This window comes from Stenella coeruleoalba (assembly GCF_951394435.1).
Source record: "Stenella coeruleoalba genome assembly, chromosome: 2".
Lineage (NCBI taxonomy): Eukaryota > Metazoa > Chordata > Mammalia > Artiodactyla > Delphinidae > Stenella > Stenella coeruleoalba.
The window spans coordinates 109,621,887-109,641,005 of NC_137147.1; the positions used below are offsets into that span (position 1 = coordinate 109,621,887).

At 43.9% G+C, this 19,119-nt stretch overlaps 1 protein-coding gene across 1 annotated transcript in view; it reads left to right on the forward strand.

Annotated features, from left to right (window-relative positions):
- The first annotated feature begins 7,857 nt into the window (after positions 1-7,857).
- Positions 7,858-19,119, forward strand: part of CRTC3 (CREB regulated transcription coactivator 3) — a 99,977-nt gene continuing 88,715 nt past the window's right edge. Inside the window, exons 1-2 of the mRNA XM_079910122.1 lie at positions 7,858-8,164; positions 15,650-15,748. Coding sequence (XP_079766248.1) covers positions 8,033-8,164; positions 15,650-15,748 — 231 coding nt within the window. The 5' untranslated portion in view covers positions 7,858-8,032. The remainder of the gene's footprint in view (positions 8,165-15,649; positions 15,749-19,119) is intronic.

Here is a 19,119-nt window from a genome sequence, read left to right on the forward strand (position 1 = left end):
CATCTAACTGAACTTCTACAGGGAAAGAACAAATATGGAGAAGAAACAATATTTAAAGAGATTTTAGAAAAATTTCTGGAACACTTGGAAGACATGTAGCAGGGTCTTCCAGTTGTTCTTCAGTATCTTTTCTCCTGGCATCTAAAAGTTATGGTCCTCAAAGTGAGGTCCCAGAGCAGGCAGCATCAGCATCACCTGAGAACTTGTTAAAAATGCAAATTCTGGGCTTCCCTGGTGGTGCAGTGGTTGAGAATCCACCTGCCAATGCAGGGGACACGGGTTCGATCCCTGGCCTGGGAAGATCCCACATGCCGCGGAGCAACTAAGCCCGTGCACCACAACTACTGAGCCTGTGCTCTAGAGCCCATGAGCCACAACTACTGAGCCCACATGCTGCAACTACTGAAGCCCGTGTGCCTAGAGCCCATGTTGTGCAACAAGAGAAGCCACCACAGTGAGAAGCCCACACACCGCAACAAAGGGTAGCCCCCGCTCGCTGCAACTAGAGAAAGCCTGTGTGCAGCAACAAAGATCCAATGCAGCCAAAAATAAATAAATAAATAAATTTATATTAAATAAATACAAATTCTCCCCACCATCCAAGACATACTGAGTCAGAAACTCAGAGGTTTCTGAGGTCAGAAGAATTTGAGCCTCAGAAGGTGGTCAGCAATCTGTGTTTTAAGAAGCTCCCCAGTGATTCTGATGAATGCTAAAGTTTGAGAACCACTGTTCCATCATAATAGAATCCTGATTTTTAGTTGGACATGTCTACCTTGTATCTAGGTATGGCCATGTAACTAAGTTCTGTTCAATGGAATGGATAGAGAAGGAAGTTCATGTAGCAGCTTATGAGAACCTTCCTTAAAGATACAGAATGCATGTGCCCTTCTCCCTTTCTTTTCACCCTCCTGTGTATTGCTGCTTAGCGTGGAGATACTATCATCTTGTATCATGAAGGTGAGGGTGTGAATGGCAGAGCAACAGGATAGTACCTTGACTTTTACACAAGAGAGAAATAAATTTTTGTATTGTCTAAGGTTACTTTTTGGGAGGTTTTCTGTTACAGCTAAATCTAATTCTAAATGATATAGGTATTCAGATTGAAATATACTGAGTTCCAAACAAGATAAACAAAAAATCCATATCTTGACATATTGTTACAAAACTGCAAAGTAACCAAGGAGAGGAGACAGATTGTCTACAAAGGAACAGAAATTAAGCTAAGAGCAACAGCAACAAAAGAGACCAGAAGACCAAAAAAAAAACAACTCTAAGTTCTGAGTTTGACCTGAAAATAACTGATACTCACAGATAACGAGCAATTCTCTTACAATCTTTATTTTTTTATTTTATTTTATTTTTGGTTGCGTTGGGTCTTTGTTGCTGCACACAGGCTTTCCCTAGTTGCGGTGAGCAGGGGCTACCGTTTGTTGTGGTGCGCGGCCTTCTCATTGCAGTAGCTTCTCTTGTTGCGGAGCATGGCCTCTACAAGCATGGGCTTCAGTAGTTGCAGCACACAGGCTCAGTAGTTGCGGCACGCAGGACCTAGGGCACGTGGGCTTCAGTAGTTGTGGTGTGTGGGCTCAGTAGTTGTGGTGCACAGACTTAGTTGCTCCATGGCATGTGGGATCTTCCCAGACCAGGGATCGAAACTGTGTCCCCTGCATTGGCAGGCGGATTCTTAACCACTGGGCCACCAGGGAAGTCCTACAATCTCTATGAAAAATGAAGAGGTATGAGAACAACTTAGACAACTAGGGGTCAGAAAACTATAGTCAATGGGCCAAATCTGTCCCACTGTTAAATAAAGTTTCATTAGAATTCAGCCATGTCCATTTATGTATGTGTTGTCTATGGCTGCTTTCATGATACGATGGCAAAGGTGAGTAGTTACAAGGGGACAAGACCAGATGACCTGCAAAACCTAAAATGTTTACTATCTGGCCCTTTACAGCAAAAAGTTTACCAATCCCTGACTTAGACAAATTATACCTCTCAGTGAGTGTGGATTCCCAGTTTCCCTTCTATTCCTCTTAGGGGATGCTCAGATGGCGGTAGCAATGGTCAACAGGCCTGAGGAGCTTCAATTTAAAGCTCCCAGTTTTAAATTCTACTCCTGCCAGAGCTGCCATATCAGCGCTTGGAACCAACTTAGGTTACGGTAGCACATAGGGAAATAATTTTGCCACTCTGCAAGCCAGGTCACTTGGGTCCTGATTCTGGGTCCAGGTTCATGGTCCTGAAATTCTTAGTGTGTCCAAATTATGCAATCTCTCCTTGCCTGTGCCTTTACTTTTAATTTTTTTTTTAAACCCTCCCAGCACTTCTATGTATAACTTTTAAGTTTTGTCCAGCTAGGGGCTTTCCCATAGCAGGCCTAGCCATGCTCCCCTCCCCCCATCCCATGGACCAATGGTAATTGACAAAGCAGAACATAAAAAGCTGAAACCAAAGTGCCTGAGAACCAGGGGAAAGGGGAAAAACTAATAAGAAGCAAGATGATTTACACCAAAGAACTTCAGAAAGAGGACTAGAGGCACCAGAAGAGGGGAAGGATAGAGCTGAAAATACAAATGTTGGTCAAAAGTGTATACGAGGAGCAGTTAGACACACAGATCTCCTCCCCAACTGCTCAAAGCAACCTGATGACTCCTTTCCACCTGGAGTGTAAACAGGAGGTTAACTCTGGGGAAGCAGAGCCAGAGATGTTCTGGACTCAGGGTGAGGCAAAGAAAAAGCTAGAGTGAGGTGCTGTCTGAAAACAGAGAGAGTAACAGCAAGTCAACACATCAAATAGTGAGACCCTTAGCTCTTCTTTTTTCCCACATGACTCTCAGAATGCCAGCAGTTTATTTATACTCCTGGATAGTCAACTGGAAGATTCTTTAGGCGGGAGAAACTGAACTGCCCAAGAGAAAAAACAAAACAAATTTTAAAAACTCCCCAGGGACTTCCCTGGTGGCGAAGTGGTTAAGAATCCGCCTGCCAATGCAGGGGACACGGGTTCATACCCTGGTCTGGGAAGATCCCACATGCCACAGAGCAACCAAGCCTATGCACCACAGCTGCTGAGCCTGTGCTCTAGAGCCTGCAAGCCACAACTACTGAGCCCACATGCCACAACTACTGAAGCCTATGCGCCTGGAGCCCATGCTCCGCAACAAGAGAAGCCACCACAGTGAGAAGCCCGCACACTGCAATAAAGAGTGGCCCCCGCTTGCCGCACCTAGAAAAAGCCCATGTACAGCAGTGAAGACCCAAAGCAGCCAAAAATAAATAGATAAATATTTTTTAAAAAATAAAAATAATTGATATTTGTACCATCTTTCTTTTTTCTGATTTTACTAGTAATACACACTTGTCTTTAGAATTGCATATAATTTAGAAATGTGTAAAGTAGAAGGTAAGTTTCCCAGTAGTCCCTACATCCCCAAAGACAACTGTTGTTAACCATATCTTGATATGTTTACAAAATTTTTTCTATTTAAGTATAACAGGTACTGGTTTGGTTGCTGTAACAAAGACCAAGATAACAGGGCTTTAAACAAAACCAATGGTTATCTCTCAGTGATGTTATAGTCTAGAAGCAGTTTAGAGCTAACATTGTGGTTCCCCAGGGCTGGGAACCCAGGTGCCTTTGCTACCATCATTCTGTCATTCTCAACACATAGTTTTCATCTAATGGTCTAAGATAGCTGCCCTTGATCTAGTTACCACATCCATATTCCAGCCAGTGAGAAGAAGAGGAAAAAGGCCATTCTCCTTTACATTTAAGAGCATGATCCCAAAGTTGCCTATATTTCTTCTGCTAACATCTGTTGGGTGGAACACAGTCACATGACCATACCTAGTTGCAAGGGAGAATGGGAAATGTAGTCTTTAGCTGACTTTCGCTGGGCAGTGAAGCACCCAGCTAAAGCTCAGTATTTCTTTTAATAAAGGAAGGAGGGAAGAATGAATATGGGGAGACAATCAGCAATCTCTGCTACAGAATATATAAAATATTTATTTAAAAACATTTTAATTTCCAGAAACAAGGAATCTATACATATTTAGTGTCTCTGTCTTAATTATGAATGGAGTCAGGATCACCAGAGGTTTGAGGAAAACCTCTAGATGGAGACCAAAATGAACAAACTGAAAAATAAACTCAGACAAAACAGAGACAGAAAATACAAGGAGTAGAAGAAAATGTAAAAACAGAAATAACCTATAATTAATAGCACACCCATGAAATGAGTACAGGATGCTATTTTTTTTAATTTCAGAAATCAGGAAAGAGCATTCAGTAATTAAAAATACACTAACAGAAATAAAAGTTTAACAGAAGGGTTGAAAGACAAAGTTGAGAAAATTTATCAGGAAATAGAACAACAACAACAAAAGACAGAAATAGAAAATAGGAGAGAAAAGATGAGAAAATTAGAAGAGCAATCTAGGAGATCCATTAACTGACCAACAGAATTTCCAGAAAGAAAGAACATAAAGAAAATTATCAAAAAGATAAGACAATTTCCCAGAACTAAAGGGCATGAGTGTCCAGGTTCCACACACATACCTAATGCCAGTGCAATGAACAACAAACAACAAAGTCCTCACACCAAGGCACGGCATCATAAAATATCAGAACACAAAGTCTTCAGAGAATGGGGGGGGGGAAATGAAAATAAATAAACAATAACAGCCCTCAAAAAAAAAAACCGAAACAAACAGGTCATCTACAAAGGAAAGGGAAACAGAATGTGAGTGGCCTTCCCAATAGCAACACTGGACATGAGAAAACAGTGAAGCAACGCATTCAAAGAACTAAATGAAAAGGATTTCCGATGAAGAAGAGTATTCTTAGCCAAAATATCAATTAAGTCTGAGGGAAAAATAAAAACATCTGCATACACACAAATTCTCAAGGATTTTATCTTTTATGTATTCTTTCTTTCTCAGGAAACTATTGGAGAATGTCTTCCACTAACATGAAGCAGTACACGGAGCAAGAGGACAACCTGGGACGCAGGAGGCAGAGGTCAGAAGACAGGAGATGAAGGGAGCCCTCAGGATGATGGTGAGGTCAGCCAGCAGATAGCAGTGCAGCAGGCCTGGAGAGCAACCAGTCCAGGATGCAGCAGGAAGGCAAAGTGCTCTAGGAGAGAAGTTCCCCCCCAAAACTGATCATTCATGGGTTCAGTAATGTCTTTCACAGTTCTGGGAACTTTTTAGAAAGAAGACCAGAGGCACCAGAAAGGGGGAGGGACAGGGCTGAAAATCCAAATACTATAAATCAGAGTTGGGAAAGCATTTCTAATGAGTTGAGAGAAATCTAAGCAAATAAAAAACAAAGGCAGTACTCAGAAAAGTTGAATAAAAATGGAACTATAGTACACTGTGTAAACACTTAATATTGACTTACCAAGAATTATCATATAACTACATTGAAAGAATGGGAGCAGGGAAAATCATATTTTTGTTGGGGGGCACAAAAGAGCCAAAGCATCCTTTCCCATAATAGAAAATGAATAGTCAACATCTAAAACTGAAAAATAATCACAAAACAGCAGGAAAAACTTATTACAGTGGGATTGGGCATTACTTCTTTTTAAAATTGTATGCCTTGTAAAACAATTGTTAAAAAAATCCACATGGGGCTTCCCTGGTGGCGCAGTGGTTGAGAGTCCGCCTGCCGATGCAGGGGACAGGGGTTCGTGTCCCGGTCCAGGAAGATCCCACATGCCGCGGAGCGGCTAGGCCCGTGAGCCATGGCCGCTGAGCCTGCGCGTCCGGAGCCTGTGCTCCACCACGGGAGAGGCCGCAACAGTGAGAGGCCCGCCTACAGCAAAAAAAAAAAAAAAAAAAAAAAAAATCCACATGTATTTATTTGATTAAAAAATTAAATAGAAAAAGATTAGATTAACCATAATAAGAATAGAAGTAGGATGACTATCTTCCAAATTAGATAACAGAAACATGGAAATAAAAAACAGTCATTCAGTGCAATAGAATTCGATATGATAGATCCTTGCATTGGTGAATTGGTGGATGAAAATGGAGGATTTAGCTCAACACCCATTCCAGTGTCCTCCTGTGCCTACCTATATTTCAGAAGCTGAAAGGCTACGTTTCCTAGATGTTATTGCAGCTAGAATTCTGGATGCAGTTTTGGCACTTCCAAGCCAATTTTCTCTCTTATTGGATTTGTAAGGTGGCAGTGAAGCTGAGACTGTGTATGTGCTGTTTCTATTGGTGAGGACTGTCGGACTTTTCTACAGTGGCTTCTTCTCATGTGGTTCAGGAGGTGGCAAGTGTAGTGACAGCTCTCCAATTCAGTAGGTGGCTTCCAGATTTTAGAAGAGGCAGTGGCTCTTTTGGTGCCCTGGTTCTGCAGCATGTCTCTCAAGGTCATTTCTGAACCTTTCAACCTGGAGTCTGCTTCCTCAGCCCTCCAAACAAGTCCTTAAGCCATTTTATACCCTATACCCTTTTATACTTAAACTATCTAGAATGAATTCTGTTCTCTGAAACTGAACCCAATGTAACAGGAAAGCAGAAAATAAAATATAAAGAAAAAGGATGGTAGATGGCACAAAATAAAACAGAAGAAATAAATCCAATTATGCTTAATAAAACAAGCTAACCTCTAGCTAATAGAGATATGTTCTCATATTAAATTTTCTAAAAAAAATCTCAGACATATGAAAACTACAATGAAATACTACACAGTAAAACAAATGAATCAATGCAAATGAATTTCAAAAACAATAGTAAATGAAAAAGGTTGCAAAAGGTTATTCAGCATGATGTTGTTTTTGTAAATTTTAAAGCCAAATTTGGTATTTCATATGCAGTTGGTGGAGCCGTACATCGTATGTAGTAAAAGTGTAAAAACATGAATGTGAGTGATACGTACCAACTTGAGCCCAGTGATAATCTCTAGGGAGGAAGGAGAAAGAATAAGGGTCGGGTTTTACTTCTGTCTAATTTTCTATTTCTTTAATAAATACCAAGTAACTGAAGCAAAATGTTTTGATACATTTAATCTTGATAGTGGAGGGAGTAGGTGTCGCTAACATCATTTTCTGCACTCTTCTGCGTGTCCCTAATAGTTCCTAATTTACAAAACGCAGACACACTCTTAGAGCCGTCCAGGACATCTTTACACACAGCCACATCTATACGGAGAGGAGCTCCTGGGCTGCAAGAGAGGGAGAAAACCGTTGAGGCTGAGAAGCTAGTTATAAACGGGGAGTTGACGTCTGACGAGCTGGAGTCTGCAGAGGCCACGGATGCTCAGAAAGAGCCTGGAAAAAGGGCCGGGGCCGAGGAGCGAGGAGGGTGCCCACGGTTCAAGTTCGGGCAACTCGGGAGATGGTTTTAGAAACTGAGATCCAGATTTAGTAACTTTTCTCTTGGGTGGGCCTGAGCGGACTGTCAACGACACAAATCGAGGGAGGAAGCGGGCTGGGAGGCGGAGGACGGAGGGCAGACGTTAGGCCCCAGAGTGTGGGAACTGAGGGAGAGGATTGCTCAAGCGTAGGTCGCCCCGTTTTCACCCCCTGAAGGAAATCAGCATAACTGGAGGGAAGCCGGGCGAGAAGGATGTTAAAACTGTTCTAAAGTTGTAACGTAAATCCAAAGGCCAGGACGTCCCTACGAGGGAGCGTTTTGGAAAAATGGTACCCTAGCTGCTCCCTCACGTCGGATGCGTTTTGCTCTGCTGACGGGGTTTCCTCAGTGTCTGCGTGGCGGGTCGCAAGCCCGGCTCGGGACGCCGGGGAAAGCCCTCCGGTGGCTGGCGCCGAGCCGGGTCGGGGCCGGGCGGCGGGCGGGCCGCGCCGAGGGCGGGGCCGGGCGCGCGGGGGCGGACCTCGGCGCGCTCCCGGCCGCTCGCTGGCGGTGGGGCCGCGGCGGCTCCTCTGCCGGGTCGCGCCGGAGGACGGGCTTCGGGCGGCGGCCGGGGCGGCCTGCGGACGGACGGGTGGGCCGAGGCGCAGGGCCCGCGCCTGCCGTCTCCCCCTCTTGCCGGCGCCGGGCCCGCGCCATGGCCGCCTCGCCGGGCTCGGGCAGCGCCAACCCTCGGAAGTTCAGTGAGAAGATCGCGCTGCACACGCAGCGGCAGGCCGAGGAGACGCGGGCCTTCGAGCAGCTCATGACCGACCTCACCCTGTCGCGGGTGAGGGCCCGGGCCGGCGCGGGCGGGCGGCCACGGCCGCGGGCGGGCCCCGCGCGGCGGGTGAGAGGTCGCGGGGCCGAGGCGATGGCGGGGCCGGGCGGGGTCGCGCCCGCGGAGTGGAACCCGGGAGCGGGGCCGGCGCGGCCGCGGCCTCGGCGCTTGCCTGCCTTCCGACACCCGCTGGAGGTTTGCTGTCGCCGCGGAGGTGGGAGAGTCGCGGGGCAGTGTGTACAGGGAGATGGGAAGGGGCCGAGCCCGGGAAGGCGGGCCGCCGAGTGAGGGCGGCCTAAGGGGGAGGGTGACCGGGAGCGCGGGGAGGAAATCACAAACAGCTCGGAGGCGGGCGGTGCGGCTTCTGACTGCTCCGAACATCCACCGCCCGCGAGTCCTCCCGGACTGCTCGGCGTGGAGGGCCCGAGGCACCCACCCGCTCCTTCGGGAGAGCACCGCGCACCAGTGAATCCAGGGTCGGCCCCGGGCTGGTTTGGGGTCTGTCTGGGTATCGAGATGTGATTCCATGTCGAGTGTGGGACTTCGCTACTCTTCCTCCATGGAGGTGCTGTATCGGTCCGGTTTACTGACTTCAGCCCCGATGGTTCATGAGAACTGGGAAGGTGTACCGCGTTGCTGGTGACGGAGGAGGGTCCAGGAGGAATAAGGCGCCAGCCTGGACAAACACTCGGCGAGGTTAGGTAACTGTCGAGGGAGGCAGTGGAGGATGGAGAGCCAACAGGAGTGTCCGCGCAGAACTGCAGAGAACGAGGGTCAGCGTGAGCGGGGCAGGCAGGCCTTGAGGATCCTGAATGCTGACCTTGAAGGACCATCAGGAGGATGGGGGAGGATGTACAGAAGCGGGGGCGGGGTTGTGGGCAGCCTGAAGGAGAATTGAGAGGGGAGTCGCAAACTGGTGGTCCCTGGCTCGCTGAGCTACAGACGCGATATTTTTTGGCCATTGGTGCTTGGGAAAACTTCTGGAATCTGTCGCCAGAATTGGGAGATTTTTCATAGAAATCAAAGTTGGAGATTTTAATGTACAGTCAAAATTTCGTTCTTTCTCTCTATTTTAAATATATATATTTATATACATTTAAAATTGGGAGACCCGATAACACTCATCCTGATTTCCCATGTGACAGCTAGCTAGCTGGAGCTGGGTGATGGCTGCCCCCTCAAATGGAGCATGTATTCTCTGGTTGGCCACAGTTCACCCCACAGCCTGTCATGTCCCCCACTCCTGAGGCTAGGTGTCACTTGCCATTTATCATATTTTTGATGGTGTTTTCTTTTAGCGAGGTTAAGGAGAAAGTGAAATATCTCTTGTACTTACATTTCTATCATGATGAGAAGAAATATATATAGATAGTGCTAAACCCTATAGCTCAGATTCTCTAGAGTTTAGCAAGCCTGACCAACTCTGCCCCATATGATAACTCAATTCAGCCACCACTTTTCTCTATTCTAATTGCTATAAAATTATGATGTCATTTTGTCCTTCACCTTGTACAGGGCATTATTTACATGTTAATTCTGCCTGTGTTCTTTTCTACTCTCTACCAATTGCAAGTAAAATAATAAATACTGCTTGGCTCCACTGTGTTCATACACACAAAGGCAAACGATGACACTGAATTTGCCTAGTAATCTTTGCTTATTTAAAATTTTAAGGGTAACTTTCATAATGAAATTATAAAACTGAAACACTTCTTGTAGAGAACTCGTAGATCCCCAAGCATATGTTCCAAGGGTCCAAAGATCTCAGATGGAGAAGAATCTATCCAGTTCATTATTGATAACCAGATGGCAGACATACTGATTTTCCATTACTAGCCCATGGTGGGCATGCTTATAAATGGAACAGACATCGCTAATCAATCTAGGTACTCTTTCCTTTCTGAGTCTGTTGGGCTTCGACTTTTTCTCCATATAATCAGAGTCAGTCCTTCAGAGTTGGAGTTAAATCCTATTTGTTTAGTTGGTGGGATAGATTAGATTATGGAGAATTTTTCACTCTAGCTTTAGGGGTGCAGCCTTACCTGGAAGCAATGGAAATTTTTTGAGAAGAGAATGCTAGGAGGATCAGTTCAATGGTGGTACCTGGGATGATAAGGAGAGGGAAAAAAATGGAGGCAGATATGCCTGGAAAGAGGCTCTTCCTTTGTTCATTCATTAATTTGTTGGTACTTGAGTCCCCAGTGGGGGTGTAGGGGTGGGGGGAGGTGAAGACGTGGTACCTTGCTTCAAAGATCTTATTAATTTGTTTAGCAAATACTTTTTGAGTCTCCAGTGCGTGCTGGGGGTTCGGATGGACACTGGGGATGTAGTGTCTCGTCATAGATTTTAGGGTTTAATGGGGAAGACATTCATTTGACAAGTCAGGACACATTTTGATGAATAGTACGAAAGGGGAACAGTTGGGAGTGTATGGTAGGGAATCCTCACCTCTTCTAGTGGCATAAAGGGTTAGTAGGAGTGGGGAAGGCATGTGAGGGTATATGCTCGTGTGTTGAGGGAGGGGAGAGTGTTTTAGGCACAGGGGACAGAGGTTCAGCAAGGGGATGAGGAGGGTAATTTGAGATGAGGCATTCATGGGGATTTGGGACTTGATCCTAAGGACAATGGAAAGTCATTGAAGGGGTTGAACCAGGGGAGATTTGCATTTTGAAAGAATGCCTCTAGCTCCAGAACGTAGGCTAGATCGGAGGAAGAGGTAGCAGGGAAATGCTTTGGAGTCTAGGAGATGTGATGATGGTGGCATTGGCAAGGGTGGTAGCCACAGGGAGGCAGAGAGGTGAACAGATTGATACTTAGGAAGTAGAAAGGACCAGACTTGGTGAATGGATGAGGGAGATGAGGGAGAGGGAGGACTCAAGGATGATCCCCAGCTTTCGGACTTGAGCCATTCCAGGGTATCCTCTGCTAAGAGAGGGAGCGCTGGCAGGAGCAAGGCGGGAGCTGACTCAGTGTCAGGAGATGCTGAGTTTGAGGTGCCTGTGAGGCATTTAAGTAGAGATGGGCCAGCAGATAGTTGTATATGTGGTCCTGGAGCTCAGGAGAGAAGTCTAGGCTAGTGGGAATCTTTGGTGTGTAGCAGCAGGAGTAGATTCTGCTGCTTAGGAAGAATTTCTAGAAAAGATCTTAGAAATTGGTGGCCTAAATTCTAATTTGGCCCTCTGATTTTTTTTTTTTTCTTCAATTAGGGCCAACAGTGAATATTGTGATTTTACATTAAAATCTGGACTCTGGCTTCTTTTGAAAAGAGAGATCATCTAACAACACTTACCCTACATTTCCTCATGGCAGCGATTGCCTGGAGTTGAATAGCTGCTGCCCCCCTTAGACAGGGCACGGTGTGTCCTTCAGTTTGCCACAGTCCCCGTCACTCCCTATGGTTTCCTCACAGTGATTCTAGGCTGCTTCGCTTACTTATCTTCCATACCTGGCACCCGTAGGCTTTTGAGTTTGTAACCCCTGCTGTACATAGAGTGAAACATGGAAAGGGCCTAGGAGAAGCCCAAGGAGCTCCACCATTTAAAGGGGAGATAGAGGAGGAGGAGCCAGCAAAGAAGACTGAAGAGCAACCAGAGAGGTAGGAGGAGAGCCAGGAGGATTATGGTTAAGAGGAGGGGATGTGGACCAGCCGAACCCCGTGCTGCTGACTTGGTCTGATGTGATAAGGACTCGTTCTTTGGTCCAGTCATGTGGAGGTCGTTGGTAACCTTGGTGGGAGCCACCACGTCCACAGTGTGCTGGGTGGAAGGGAGGTTGTGAGGCACTGAGGCCTTGAATAGAGGAAGTGGGACAGGGTTGGGAACTTGTACAAGAAGTTTGGCTTTGAAGGACAACTGGTAATGTGGAGAAACCACACGATCAATAATAGCACATCAACCTGGAGTGTTAATTTTGCTGGAATATTTGGGGAAAACTATTACTTTTATATTAAAACAAACAATAGATATGTTATGGCATAGTGAGGCCTCAGAGAGGAATAGAGGAGACTAGAAAGATTAGATTTGGGCTGAATATGGAGCGTTATCTCTTTGCCAGCCACTGTGCTGATCACTTTACGTTCATTATCTCATGTAGTTCTCACAGTAACCCTGTGGACTGTGTATCTGGAGCGATCCTCATTTTGCGGGAGAGCAAACAGACTTGAGACATAAGGTTGCATGGCTGGTAAGAGGCAGAGCTGGGGTTTGATTATGGTTGTGACACTGAATGTCTATATGCTGAACTGCTTTTTCTCCCCCATTAGGATATCTAATTGTACCAGCGGCATTTGTTGAAAACGGTTTTCTTTCTCCATTGAATTGCTCTGACACTTTTGTCAAAAATCAACTGGCCATGTATACATCGGTCTATTTTTGGACTCTCTCCTGTTCTATTGATCTGTTCATCTCTCTTTTGAACAACAGCACATTGCCTGGATTACGATAGCTTTATAGTCAGTCTTGAAACAAGGTAACTTAAGTCTTCCACCTTTACCGTTCTTAAAAATTGCTTTGGCTACTCTAGGTCATTCACACATCTACAGATTTTAGAATTATCAATTTCTGTGAAAAGGGCTGCTGGGATTGTGTTGACTACTACAACACTTTTTCAAAAAGGAATTAGTGAGACTTAGATCTCATTTCATATAGACATTGGAGAAAATTCCACTAAAAGTGTGTGACTATAGGCTAAAAGTTGCTAACTCAAGGTACTGGGTGAGGCAGGTCAGGAAAATGAGTGGAGGGGTGCGGAATGAGATGGCAAATGGTAGCTGATCTTGGGCCATAGTGGAGGAGTAACAGGGTACAGTGAGGACACGGGCAAACTGGAGAACCCAAGCCCTATCTAAGGGGGCAGGCATTTCTCAGCTCCACACACTGTTGTCATGAAGAATATGGGTTCAGTGTCATTAGATCTTTCAATCAAGACAAGATGGAAATCCAGATGTTTGTGGCTTCTTGCAATTTAAAAATTTAAAACATTGAGTGGGTCAGACAGAACTCTGTAGGCTAACCATGTCCTGTCGCCTGCCAGTCCATGACCTCTGCCTCAGGCTAATCAGCCTTTTGTCCTCATTTTCCTCATCAGTAAGCATGACGGTATTGAAGACAGTCTCTAAGGTTCTTTCTAGCTCAATGGCTCTAAATTTCAAAAGAGAAAAGTGTCAGAATTACTCAAGGGTTTAGGAGGTAGTTGAGGTTATCAACAATAATGATAATATTTTGAGCAGTTGTCCAGACCTGTACACTTTACACACCACTGTCATGTCTGTTCTCTGTTTTAATCCTTCCACCGTCTTTGTGAAGTAGGCAGCAGAATAATCTGTGCAACCACATGGGAGCTCCGGTTTACAAAGTCAGGTCTTCCTGTTCCAAATCCATTGCTCTTTTTACTGTAGCACAACCGTCTCTGAAGACTCCAGAAATGGGCAGTTTGGTAGGGACAGCAGATATGGACGACCGCTAAGAGAGCCTCAAGCTCAGTTGAAGGCAAATCTCTAGCTAGATTTAGAACTTAGCTTGGTTGAAGTGTCAAGGCTTTTGGGTAAGAGTTGAAGCCTTTGTGAGAACTCCCTGCAGGTAGGAACTTTGGCACGTATTCATCTTAGTAAGCTAGCGTCTGGCACAGTACCTGACACACAGTTAAACGTTTTTATGTAAGTGACTAAGTGGATGGATTCATGTAAGAAGGAATCAAAGGCTTTAGATCAAGGGGGCTGAGAATTTTGTCGAGAGACTTTCAAGGATAGAGAGTCAAATGCTTCTGGTTGAGAATGTCAAGATCAAAAGCTGAGACTTTATAACTTAGCTGATAGATGGGAAAAGCTCATCATGGCTTCCTTCTCATTTGGCTCTCAGATCTGGGTTTTGATTAATAGAGTTTTACTGTGCAGTATGTTTGAGAAATCAAGTACATTGGGTATAAGGAAGTTAAGGCTGCCAAAGGGTTTTATATGCCTTTAAAACTTCCAAACAGATACAAGTCCTTATCTTTGGAGATGCATATTGAAATATGGAATGCTAGGATGCCTGGATTTCTTTCAGTGGAGTGCAGTGGGTGATGGAGGAGGTAAAGATGAATCAAGATTGGATGTAAGTTGATCATTGTTGGAGCTGGAAGATGAAGAGATGGGGTTTCATTTTACTTGTCTCTATTTTGTACGTATTTGAAAATTTTCATAATAAATGTAAAAACAAAAAATCAGAGCGCTTCATAGGTGCAGCGATGCTTTTGGTCAACCAAACTTCACTTTTCTCTGAGCTTGTGAATAGTATGATCATTGAGGGAGAAATGGAACAAAGGAAAGGTACATGGCAGAAATAAGAATGTGGGTTTTGAGTTAGCCATAGCTCAGCCTCCTCTAGCTGTGTGACCTTGGGCAGGTGTCTGAACTTCCCTGAGTCTGGGTCTCCACGTTCGTAAAAGCAGGATCATGTGGTCTCCCTTGGTGATTGCTGAGAGGGTTAGGGATAAAGTGGGCAGAACGTCTGAGGACAGCATCTGGCTCATCTTAGGGGCTCATATCTGGTAGTTTTTATTATTATTAGACAAAGACAGAGAGTAATGAAAGGGTAAAAACCTGCCTCGGAGTTCCTATCTACCCTTTCTTCCCTACATGAATTACAAGTGCCAAGGGTTACATAACCACAGAGGTAATTTATTATTTTAGAAGCAGAACTCTTAAAGACCAAATTGGACCACTCTGGGGTTTACAAGAACTGTAACCAGTTTACTGCCTTTTGAAAAATGAAGCAAGGAAGAACTTACAGAAGAAAAGCATATTAAAACAGTGGGATACCATTTTATACCTGTTCAGTTGACCTGCTTCTTTTCCCCAATTAATGATAATATCCAGTGTTAGTGAGTTTGTGGTCAAACTGTTTTCTCATATATACATTGGTATACTCTCTGGGAAAACATCTTGGCAGTGTGTATGGAGAGCCATCAAAAGGCCCAAACCCAGAGACTTAGGAATCACTCTTTGCAGTGTGTTCTAAGGAAATAATTCAGAAGAAGAAATGTCATATAGCCATTAAAATGCTTATGTAACGTCATAGAAAAGAGTTATGATGTAAGCATGCAAGATTGTACCTATGTTGTGGTCACCACTGTGCAGTTATTACACATAAATGTAAAAGGAGACTGGAAAAGAGCATGGAGAAGGGAAGATAGTCAGTGTGTTAGAGTCATGGACAGTGGCTTAGTTTTTTTTAAGAAATTCTTTTGTTGCTGTGCCTCCACACACATAACACTCAAAGACCGTGCAAGAGTACCTCACTGTCATGGCTGAGACATTTAGCACAGGGGTAAATTCTTTCCAAAAATAGACAAATCAAAACCCAGAAAGCACTGGAAACCTGAAGGTTTTAAGTAGAGAAGAAACTGAAGCCAAGACTTTCACTCTTGAACCATTTCGCTACACAACACCATACTTTGATGCTTCTTTCAGATCTTTGCTGTCATCTCTCAACAACTTTGAAATGTCTTTGTTCCCAGGTTCAATTTCAGAAGCTTCAGCAACTGCGCCTTACACAGTACCATGGAGGATCCTTACCCAATGTGAGCCAGCTGCGGAGCAGTGCCTCCGAGTTTCAGGTACCTGAGATACTTACTTTCTTTGAGCTGAGTGGAGTGTAAAAAGAGAAGCAAAAATTTTCCTTGAAAAGATTAGATCTTGGCTTCCCTGGTGGCGCAGTGGTCGGGAGTCCACCTGCCAGTGCAGGGGACATGGGTTTGAGCCCTGGTCCGGGAGGATCCCGCATGCCACGGAGCAGCTGAGTCCATGCGCCACAGCTGCTGAGCCTGCGCTGTGGAGCCCACGAGCCACAACTACTGAAGCCCGCGTGCTTAGAGCCTGTGCTCCGCGGCAAGAGAGGCCAGCACCATGAGGGGCCCGTGCACTCGCCACAACTAGAGAAAAGCCTGCGTGTAGCAACGAAGACCCAATGCAGCCAAAAATAAAAGAAAAAAAGATTAGATCTTGAAGATAAACTGGGCTTAGATACAGTTCAGTGTTCTTCTGGGAAGTCCATTGTTATTCTTTTTCCTAGTTACTGCAGCATAAGATAGTGTTATTTCACAAATGGTCTAAGGCAGCACTGTCCATTGGAAATATAATGTGAGTCACATATGTCATTTAAACATTTCTAGTAGCCACATTAAAGAAAAAGAAACCAGTATAATTAATTTTAATATTATTTAAATGATTTAAATAATTATTTGACCCAATCTATCCAAAATATTATTGTTTAAACATAGAATCAATATTAAAAAACATTAATGAGATATTTCACATTCTTTTTTTTCTTTTTTTTCAATTAAGTCTTTGAAATCTGGTGTGTATTTTGCACTTAAAGCACATCTTAATTTGTACCAGCCATGTTTCACTACCTTCATGTGGCTAGTTTCTACCATGCTGGACAGGACAAATCTACAGCATAGATAAGTGGTCTGTACTGCACTTATTTTTAAATTTAAAAAAAATTTTTTTTTGGCTGTGTTGGGTCTTCGTTGCTGCGCGTGGGCTTTCTCTAGCTGAGGTGAGCAGGGGCTACTCTTTGTCGAGGTGCGTGGTCTTCTCATTGCAGCAGCTTCTCTTGTTGTGGAGCACAGGCTCTAGATGCATGACCTTCAGTAGTTGCAGTATGTGGGCTCAGTAGTTGTGGTGCGTGGGCTCAGTAGTTGTGGCTTGCAGGCTCTAGAGCACAGGGTCAGTAGTTGTGGCGCACGGGCTTAGTTGCTCCGTGGCATGTGGGATCTTCCCAGACCAGGGATCGAACCCCTGTCCCCTACATTGGCAGGCGGATTCTTAACCATTGCACCACCAGGGAAGTCCCTATATTGCATTTAGATTAGTGCAGTGTCATAGGGTGCTTTAATCATTCATATTAGTGAGGAGCCTTGTTCAAAACAATGTGGAATTGGTGATTTAGACAGTGGTATATGGTACTGTTTTTAAGATCTGAATTAGATTTAGATATCCTAGTCTTTGAATAATTAGGAGGCTGACATTCTAATTATACAATTTAAGGTTCAGTGTTAAATTTCTTTGTTGTGAAATCTGGTTCACTTTGTTTGATGATGTCCCGTAAAGCAGAAATATTATTTAAATGGATACTTCCATTTGGGAGTGCTAATAGGAACTCTTAAATGTAATGTGATTAGAAAAAGTACTATATGAACATATTTGTACCTTAGTACACTGGAATCTTGTCTTTAATGAGTTTGGAATCTCACTATAATACTGCCTATATTAGAAATCTACCTCTGTAGATCAAACTATCTTACATGTTGGCTATTGGGTCATTCAGTATCCAAATAAAGTAGATCTCTGCTTTATGCTGGATTTCATGCTTCAGAAGATAGAACTTTGTCAAGATATGCTGTGTTTGAAATCCCGATTTTGTGGTACTTTCCTGTCAACTTTAGAGGAATATAGAATGTACTGTAGTGTCCTTTTCCTTGTGTATTGGGGGATGGGATGAAGTGACAGACCCAGGGCTTCCCGGGATTCTTTCTCTGAGTAATTTTTAAACTTTGAAACAATCACAAACTTACAGAAAAGTTGGATGTACAGTAAAAATAACTGTATTTTTACCCTTGAGAATAAGTTGCTGACCTAATGCCCTATCAACCCAAAATACTTCACCGTGTATTTCCTACAAGCAAGGCCGTTGTTCTACATAATCTGAATAGAACCATCAAAATCAGGAAATTAACAGTGATGCATTATTACCATTTGATCCTGAGACCCCATTCAGGTTTCACCAGATGTCCCATTACTGTCCTGCACAGCAAAAGGATCCAGTTCAGAGCACATACATTGTCTTTAGTCTCCTTCAGTCTAGAACAATTTTTCAATCTTTTATTTTTGACATTAAAGAAATTATTTTTGACTTTTGTGACCTTGCCACTTCTGAAGATCACAGGCCAGTTCTTTTTTAGAATATCTCTCTGTTGGGGTTTGTCTGTTTCTTCATGATTGGATTCAGATTACGCATCTTTGGCAGGAATAGCCAAAGGTGGTTCTGTTATTGTATCCCATTAAGTGGGTGATTTTTCATTTTCATGATGTTCACTTTTATCACGTAGTTAAGATGGTGTCTGTCAGTCTTCTCCACTCTGAAGTTACTCTTCTCCTTTGTAATTAATAGGTATTTTGTGAGGAGATACTTTATCCTGATTCTCATCAAACTTTCAATTTATACATTTATTTATTTATTTCTATATTTGTGGTTTTGTGATTTCTTATTTTTTTCCATGGTTTATAATCTATAACTATTATTGTTATTTTGGTCCTCACATTATCCCTGATTAGGCCAATAGGAGCTCCTTCCCAGGATTCTTGTCAAACAGAAAAAAAGGGAATCCCAGAAGCATAAATTTTTTTTAAGCAAACATTTTTGAAGTGTAATTTATATGCAATACAATTGACCTTCTTTAGATTTACAGGTTATGTTGTATAATTACCACCACAATCAAGATACAGAACAGTTTCATCATCCCCCAGAAGTTCCCTTAATATCCCTTTGTAATCTATTCCCATCCCCTACCTCCAGCCTCTGGAACCACTGATATGTAGTTTTGCCTCTTCCAATGTATCCTATAAACAGAATCAGAAGTAGAGTTCTTCTTTCACTTAGCAATTGCATTTGAGACTCATCCATGTTGTGGCATGTATGAGTTTCCTAGAGCTGCCGTAACAAAGTACCACAAACTGAGTGGCTTACGTTTTGAACAGCAGAAATTTATTCTCTCACAGTTCTGAGGCTGGAATTGTGAAATCAAGGTGTCCATAGGGCCATGCTCTCTGGGGGCTCTAGGGAAGAATCCTTCCTCGTCTCTTCCCAGCTTCTCTTGGTTGCCTCCAGTCCTTGGTGTCCCTTGGCTTGTAGCTCCATCATTCTGCTCTCTGCCTCCATTCCATATGACCTTCTTCCCTGTTTGTCTGTGTCCAAATCTCCCCC